The 8,514-nt window shown below is 37.4% G+C and overlaps 1 protein-coding gene across 1 annotated transcript; it reads left to right on the top strand.

Annotated features, from left to right (window-relative positions):
* The first annotated feature begins 1,698 nt into the window (after positions 1–1,698).
* On the top strand, positions 1,699–3,859 carry LOC113178624 (mediator of RNA polymerase II transcription subunit 13-like). Its single transcript, XM_026382860.2, has 2 exons — positions 1,699–3,679; positions 3,838–3,859. The coding sequence occupies exons 1-2, from the start codon at positions 1,716–1,718 to the stop codon at positions 3,857–3,859; spliced, it is 1,986 nt and encodes a 661-aa protein (XP_026238645.2). The 5' UTR covers positions 1,699–1,715.
* Positions 3,860–8,514: the final 4,655 nt, after the last annotated feature.

The raw sequence follows: 8,514 nt of genomic DNA, 5'->3' as shown, positions 1-8,514 counted from the left end.
GATCAAAAGCATGAAAAATGTAAAATTTCAATACAGGATCACTGTTCATAAATAAAAATTGGACATTTTAAATCTGAAAAAATAGAGTATTAGAAAAACAAAATTCATTGGCTAATTTTGATAGAAAAATAAACAGAAGATGGAATTAGTAAACTTAAATAAAGTCAGATCAATAGAAATTTCCAAACTGAAATAAAGAAAAACTTGTAAAAACATGACATAGTGTAAGAGACATAGACATGACTGAATAGAATAAAAAGGCTATTTAAAATAGATTCTGCTGGCATTAATAAGATTATAAGAGGACTGGGGATGTGGCTCTGTGGTTAAGCGCTCCTGGGTTGAATCCTTAGTACAAAAAAAAAAAAAAAAAAAAAAAACAACCTGAGAGGCTATCATGAACACTGTGAGTGTTGTGTCAATAAAATTGATACTCTAGATAAATTGGTCAAATCACTTAAAGTATACAACTTGTCAATATTGGCAAATTAAGAATTTTTAAAAAATGGAATGGCTCCCTGCCCCTTAAAGAGATTAAATTCATAAGTGTAAAACTTTGCTGCAAGGAAGCTTTTTAGTTTGATACCATCCCATTTATTGATTCTTGATTTCACTTCTTGAACTTTAGGAGTCTTGTGGAGGAAGTCAGTTTCTAGGCTGACATGATGGTGAATTGGGTCTCTCTTTTCTTCCAGGAGTATGTGCATAGTTTCTGGTATAATCCATGGTCCTTGATCCACTTTAAGTTGAATTTTCTTCAGTGTGAGAGATAAGGGTCAAATTTCATATTATTACACATGAATGTCCAGTTTTTTTCCAAGCATCAATTGTTGAAGAGGCTATTTTTTCTTCAATGTATGTTTATGATGACTTTGTCTAGTATAAAATAACTGTATTCTTATATGGGTTTGTCTCTGTGTCTTCTATTCTGTTACATTGGTCCTCATGTCTGTTTTGATATAGATACCATACTTTTTTCTGTTACTATAGCTCTGTAGTATAATTTAAAGTCTTGTATTGTGATGCTTCCTGCTTCACTTTTCTCATTAAGGATTGCTTTGGACAAAATGGGGGAGACTACGGCGTCCAGGCGGTGAGGCCGCGGGAGAGCAGACGTTTGGCAGGCTCGGCCCAGGGACAACACGGAGATACAACCAGAGAATGGACTGAGCCCGCAGACGCCGCCACCACCTCCGCCACTGAGGAGACTCTGGGCTTAAGGACATCGCCGCTGCCGGGCCGGGGGCCTGGGCTTCTCTCCCGGTTCTCGCCCTTCCCGCCCCTCCGCGGGCGCCTCCCCGCCGGGGAGAACCCTCCCGGGCTTGGACTTTGCCGACTCAGACTCTATTTTGATTATTTATTGTGTAATTTATTATTTTTTCTCGTGGAAGGGGCGCACACGTCCCCTCGGTCCTCCAGAGAGGGACGAGCGTCCGCGGGCTCCGCAGTCCGGCCCGCGGGGCAAGCGCAGCGCGGCCCTCCCGCCTCCGGCCCTCGGCCCCGGGCGGCTGGGTGCCGGCCGGGCGGCGGGGGCTGCTCGCGGCGGCGGGGGGGTAGGTGGGGAGGGCGGGCGGCCCGGCGGCCTCCTCTTCCACCGCCCTCCCCAACCACCACCCCCCCGCCCTCCCCGGTGTCTGTGTTTCTCTCTCTGGTCGGAGGCGGCGGTAATGGCCGATGGTGGGTTGTGGCGCCGGCCGCGGCTGCTGTGAGGGACGATGAGTTCCTCCTTCGTGGCGAACGGGGCCAGCCTGGAAGATTGTCACTGTAACCTCTTCTGTCTGGCTGACTTGACAGGAATTAAATGGAAAAGATATGTATGGCAAGGTCCAACTTCTGCCCCTATTCTGTTTCCGGTGACAGAAGAAGACCCCATTTTGAGCAGTTTTAGTCGCTGTCTTAAGGCAGATGTACTTGGTGTTTGGCGGCGAGATCAAAGACCTGGAAGAAGAGAGTTATGGATATTTTGGTGGGGTGAAGATCCTAATTTTGCTGACCTTATTCACCATGACTTATCAGAAGAGGAAGATGGAGTGTGGGAGAATGGACTTTCCTATGAATGCCGTACTCTGCTTTTCAAAGCAGTTCACAATCTGTTGGAACGGTGTTTAATGAACCGGAACTTTGTACGTATTGGCAAGTGGTTTGTAAAGCCTTATGAAAAAGATGAAAAACCTATAAATAAAAGTGAACATTTGTCCTGCTCTTTCACCTTTTTCTTGCATGGAGAAAGCAATGTTTGTACCAGTGTGGAAATTAACCAACATCAACCTGTATATCTTCTCAGTGAAGAGCACATCACCCTTGCTCAGCAATCTAATAGCTCGTTTCAAGTTATCTTAAGCCCATTTGGACTAAATGGCACTCTCACAGGACAGGCATTCAAGATGTCTGATTCAGCTACAAAAAAATTGATTGGTGAATGGAAACAGTTCTATCGTATTTCATGTTCCTTGAAGGAGATGTCTGAAGAAAAACAGGAAGATATGGATTGGGAAGATGATTCTTTAGCTGCAGTAGAAGTTCTTGTTGCTGGTGTTCGAATGATCTACCCAGCATGCTTTGTTCTAGTCCCCCAGTCAGACCCTACGCCTAGTTCTGTGGCATCCTCTCACTGTTCAGCTTCTTGCTTGGGTGTCCACCAAGTGCCTGCTTCCACAAGAGATCCTGCTATGTCTTCAGTTACTCTTACACCACCTACTTCTCCTGAGGAAGTCCAAACAGTTGATCCTCAGTCTGCCCAGAAGTGGGTCAAATTTTCTTCAGTGTCTGATGGCTTCAACTCTGATAGTACTAGCCACCATGGTGGGAAAATACCCAGAAAGTTAGCAAATCATGTGGTGGATAGAGTTTGGCAAGAATGTAATATGAACAGAGCACAGAACAAGAGGAAGTATTCTGCTTCATCAGGTGGTCTATGTGAAGAAGAAACTCCTGATAAAGTGGCATGCTGGGACTTTGTTGAAGCCACACAAAGAACAAATTGCAGTTGTTTGAGGCACAAAAATCCCAAACCAAGAAATTCTGGACAACAAGGACAGGTACCATCTTTAGGTCAGCAACAACAAGTACTTCCTAAGCACAAGACCAGTGAGAAGCAAGAAAAGAGTGAAAAGCCACAGAAACGCCCCTTGACTCCTTTTCACCATCGTATATCTATCAGTGATGATGTTGGCATGGACACAGATTCAGCCAGCCAAAGACTTGTCATCTCTGCTTCAGATAGTCAAGTGAGATTTTCAAATATCCGAACTAATGATGTAGCAAAGACTCCTCAGATGCATGGCACTGAAATGACAAATTCACCTCAACCACCCCCACTTAGTCCTCACCCATGTGATGTGGTTGATGAAGGAGTGACTAAAACACCTTCAACTCCTCAGAGTCAACATTTTTATCAAATGCCAACACCGGATCCCTTGGTTCCTACTAAACCAATGGAAGATAGGATAGACAGTTTGTCCCAGTCTTTCCCACCTCAATTCCAGGAAGCTGTAGAGCCTACAGTATATATTGGTACAGCTGTAAACTTGGAAGAAGATGAAGCTAATATAGCCTGGAAGTATTACAAAGTCCCAAAGAAAAAAGATGTAGAGTTTTTACCACCTCAACTTCCAAGTGATAAATTCAAGGATGATCCAGTTGGACCTTTTGGACAGGAAAATGTAACATCAGTTACAGAGTATGTATTTTTTTTAATAGTCACTACTATAAGTTAAGGGTGGAAATGATCTAAGTTCTTAATATTAGGACTCCGGGATTTGTTTCAGAATAGGATTTACAATAATAAATCCTCTGAGTATTAAATTTGTATAATTTCTTTTCTTTTTTTTTCCTCAGGGAACCTCTTCATTATGAATAGTTTAGCCACCAAAAAAAAGTGGAGAAAATAATATATAAACACTCATATCCATCAGCCAACCAATGTTAGAACTCCCGTGTACTATTTTTCTTCTTTCACTTCCTGAATTGGTGCTTATTATTTCTATACATGTCCTTATATGTGTAGCTCTAATTAAGTCACGTTAATGACTTTATGGTATTTCCTTGTTACTATATCATAATTTAATTTGCTCTCTAAAAGATGGATATGTTGATCATTTTCAGTTTTTCACAGTTACAAAGGATGTAACTGAACTTGTTTTGTACACATTTCTTTCTGCACTTGTATAAGAATTACTCTAGGAAATACATTGAAAATTAGAGTTGCTAGGCCATGAGGTTTGTCCATTTTCAGTCTTAAGGGTTGCTGTCCAAACAGCTGATATAGTTTTTCTCTAATGAACCAGCAGAGTATGAGAAAAACTGTTATTCTTCATTTTCCTCAATACTTGGTGTTAGGAGTCTTTGAATTTGGCTGTATGCAAAATGGCATCTCATTGTCTTTAATACATACTTTCCAGATTCCTAATGAGGTTAAGCATCTTATAAAATATATATTGATCATTTAGATTACCTCTTCTGTGAATTGCAGTCTTTTTTTTTTTTTAAGTCTTTCTTGTCTGATTTGTTCTTTTCACCTTCTGGTTACCTATGTTAGTAATATGTGCTATAGATACTTTGCTTCATCTGTGATTTGCCTTATTTGTTCACTATATTTATGACATATATTATGACATACTTTGGGCAGAAGGTGTTTTTTTTCTGTTTTCTGAATATATATACAGCTTGTCAAATAAGTCTTTTGCATTTTTACATTTTTTTAAAACATGAAATCCAACAAACTGCTACTACTATATTCCTTAGAACTGTCTACCTATTTGTTAGTCAAAGGCCAAGTAGTATGCAAAGATTACATTTCCTTTTCTCAGTCCATTGTCAGTCAGTTATGTTTTTATTGTTTAAAAATTACTCAAGGGTTAAATGATATCTTAGACTTTATTAGTTGGTTGAAATGTCATATGTCTCCATTATTTGTGTATTTTTCCCTATTATGTAATTATTATATAGAATTTTTTACTTTCTAGTGTTGTTTACTGGATATGTTTTCTAGGATTTTATTTTAGTAGATAGTAGATAGATGCCTAAGTTAATATAACTAGTGGCTTCTCTTGGGATTTGCTCTTATTTTGTTGACAAACATCTTCAACACTCTTCTTGAGTGAGAGATTGTGGGAAATATATATTTAACATCTTTGAATTTCTGAAAATGATTTGATTTTGTCCTTGTACTCATTGATAATTTGGGTATATATTGCATTTTCAGTGAAATATCATTTTCTCTTAGAACTCTTATGGCATTGTTTGTCTTCTAATGGCTTCCAACAAAATATGTAATAACAGTCTCATTCTGGCTCACTTTTTAAAGAATGTGATCTGTTACCTCCATGAGGCTTTAGGGTTTTCTTTTTAGATTTAGAATTGTGAAATTCTAAGAATATGTTTAAGTATAGCAAGCTTTTTTTTTTTTTTTTTTTTTTTAAGTCCTTGTACTAAATACTTGAAGGGACTGTTTAATTTGAAGTCTTTTTTTTTTTTGTCCTGCTACTGGGAAATCTCTTTCTTGGATATCATCTCTCTTTTTTTCCCCCTATTCTCTTTGGAACTTTATGATTCCAATGGTGAGTTTCTTTATTTTCTCATTTTAAAATCTTTTTCCCCTTTTGTGTTCTGGGGGAATTCCTTATTTCTTATAGCCCTTTCTAGAATTTCTCTGTCTTATTTATTTATTTATATATGAATGATTGAATGAATGAGATGGGTGTTGCTCTATTGCCTATGCTGGCCTTGAATTCACAGCTGGGATTATATAGGTGTGCCCCATGCTGGGCACACCTATATAATGTTACTAAAATTTTCTAAACAGATTTTTTAAAAAATATTTATTTTTTTAGTTGGATACAATATCTTTATTTATTTATTTTTATGTGATGCTGAGGATCCAACCCAGGACCTCGCATGTGCTAGGCGAGCGCTCTACTGCTTAGCTGCAATCCCAGCCCCTAAACAGATTTTTTAAAAAATACAAGATTAGCATCCCCTTCTTGTCATTTGTTTAAAAAACTTTTTTTTGGCTGTAGAATTACCTTATTTTGATCTTTTATCTTCATTGTTCTTATATTTCTGATAATAATTATTTTTCATAGACACTTTAAAATGAGAGAATAGATTGGAAAGTTTGTGTACATAGGCTAACGTTTTTGATTGGCAGGCCTTGCTTCACTTCAGAATGAAGAAGAAGTTAATGTCTTTGACCTCATCACTTTGTTTTCTTGAAACTCTTCCATCAAGCATGGTGGCATACACCTGAAATCTCAGCTGCTTGGGAGGCTAAGGCAGGAGCACCACAAGTTCACCGTAAGCCTAGGCAATTTAGGAGATCCTGTTTCAAATTTTTTTTTAAATGAGTGTGGGGACTAGGGATACAGCTCAGTGGTAGAGTGCCCTGAGTTCAATTTTCCATCACCTTTTTTTTAATTAATTAATTTATTTATTTTTTAGTTGTACGCAATGCCTTTATTTTATTTATTTGTTTTTATATGGTGCTGACGATTGAACTCAGTGCTCACACATGCTAGGCGAGTATTCTGCTGAGCCACAACCCCAGCACCTCCATTACCTTTTATGAATTAAAAAAAAAAAAATCTGTTTTCCCATTTTGAGCTCTTCTCATTTTCGTCTAGACATGTTAAGTCCAGATTTTTAAAAAAATTTTTTCTAGGCATTTTGGGTATTATATTGTTCATATAGTTTTCCTACAGTCTCCTTTTGCATACTGTAGACTGAACTTTCTCTGTTGTATTTCATCTGATTTTGAGCTTCCCTAAGATTTAGTCTGTTCCATTTATAACGTCTCATTTTCCCTACTGTTAAGCAATTTATTCTCTCTTAAAATGCCTTTGTTATCATTTTAGCAGACACCTTGTGTTTCATCTAACACTTGAATTTAAAATAATTGTAGGATTTTATTTTTAATTAAAGTCTGGATTTTGAATTAAGAAACTTCAGAATACTTTTCTGATCAATAAAGACAACTAACTTGTGTAATAGTGGATCTTTTAAAGTTAATGTCTTAGAAACAGGTTTAAAACAAAGATCATAATCTAGCTAGGCATGGTGGCACATGCCTATAATCCCAGTAATTTGGGGGGTGGGAGGCATGAAGATTGAAACTTTGAGGCCAGCTACAGCAATTTAGTGAGGCCTCTCAAAATAAAATGGACTGGGGGTGTGGCTCAGTGGTAGAGCACCCCTGGGTTCAATTCCCAGGAAGAGTGGGATTTAAATAGGGAAGAGGGAGGGTAGTAATTTATCCAGTGCTAAATACAGATATCTAAGCCAACTTCAGGTCTTGCTTGAAACTGTTAGTCTAAAGAATGTTTTGTATACAGCAGCCAGAGTGACCATAAGTTAAATGATGTTCTTCATTTGCTTAAATCCCTCCAATAGTTTGCCTATATACTAAGAATAAAATTCAAAGTCTTTCTCATGATAATGTAAAATTGTATAGTCTTCTGCCTAACTAGTGTTCACCCTGTTTGCTTTCTGATTTGGCCACACTGTCCTCCTTGCCATTGCTTCCAAAAGCCAAGCTCTTGCCTCTTGACCTTCCAAATTGCATCACACAGTTTGGGGAACTACTTACTCCTTATCATTAAGTACCTTTCAGATAGAATTTTCCTGATCATTCTGCCCAAAATATGGTCTATCTTTTCTCCCCCAAATCATGTCTATACTATACATTGGTTTTTAACTGCTCCTTAATATATCTCATCTGAAATTATGTATTTGGTAATTGTCTTTTCCCTACTAGAATGTAAGCTCTATGAGGGCAAGGACTCTTTGTTTGCTGCTGTATTCCTCTAGCTTTAACACAAACATGCCTACAACAATCTTAGGAATATAGTAGAAATTCAACAGTGTTTGGATGAATGAAACAGCAGTTTGGTCCTAGAACATTTTATTGCTTTAAAACTTGTTTACTTTCCAAGTTATATTTTCTATTTAATGTATGTAAAAATGTGGTATAAATATTTTCAATTATAAAAACTTCAAGAGTGAGTTTTTATGGACACATTGTGTTCAAAAGATCTAAGAATTCTGGCTATAGCTTTAAATAAATACTTTGGCTGCTTAACCTTAGTATACAGCTTAACATTAGAATCTGTTCTAAAAATGATTTGACATTTTTCTTACTGAATAAGAATGAGAATGAAGAAGCATAATATAGAAAAATAGCATGCAGAGTAGAGTGGTACTGGGTCATGATTATGTAAGTTAAGGAAATAACATGCTTTTGCCTGTGCCTGGCTATCATTCTTTCTCTCGTAGAAAAGAAAAACAAACAATTGAATAAATTTTTAAAATTTTTGTGTTATTTTGTCTCTTGAGCATTGTTAAGACTATGATAGTTACTAAAATTTGTAGTATGTCAAAATTTACTCATTATAGTGTTATAGATTAGGAGATAGGTCAACCATCAGAGGTTTTGCTTCTGTATGCACTAAGAAACATTTGTGGATTATAATAGTTCTATACTTGGTTGACAATTTTTTTTTCCTCATGTTTCAGTCATTT

Source organism: Urocitellus parryii, chromosome 7 (genome assembly GCF_045843805.1).
Source record: "Urocitellus parryii isolate mUroPar1 chromosome 7, mUroPar1.hap1, whole genome shotgun sequence".
NCBI lineage: Eukaryota > Metazoa > Chordata > Mammalia > Rodentia > Sciuridae > Urocitellus > Urocitellus parryii.
This window is presented reverse-complemented; position numbering and strand designations above follow the sequence as displayed.

Bases quoted from the DNA above. Each gene is read 5' to 3' on its own strand.
- LOC113178624 (XM_026382860.2), top strand. From the start codon at position 1,716: ATGAGTTCCTCCTTCGTGGCGAACGGGGCCAGCCTGGAAGATTGTCAC. The intron at 3,680-3,837 runs GTATGTATTTTT...TTTTTTCCTCAG, and splicing joins AATGTAACATCAGTTACAGA to GGAACCTCTTCATTATGAAT.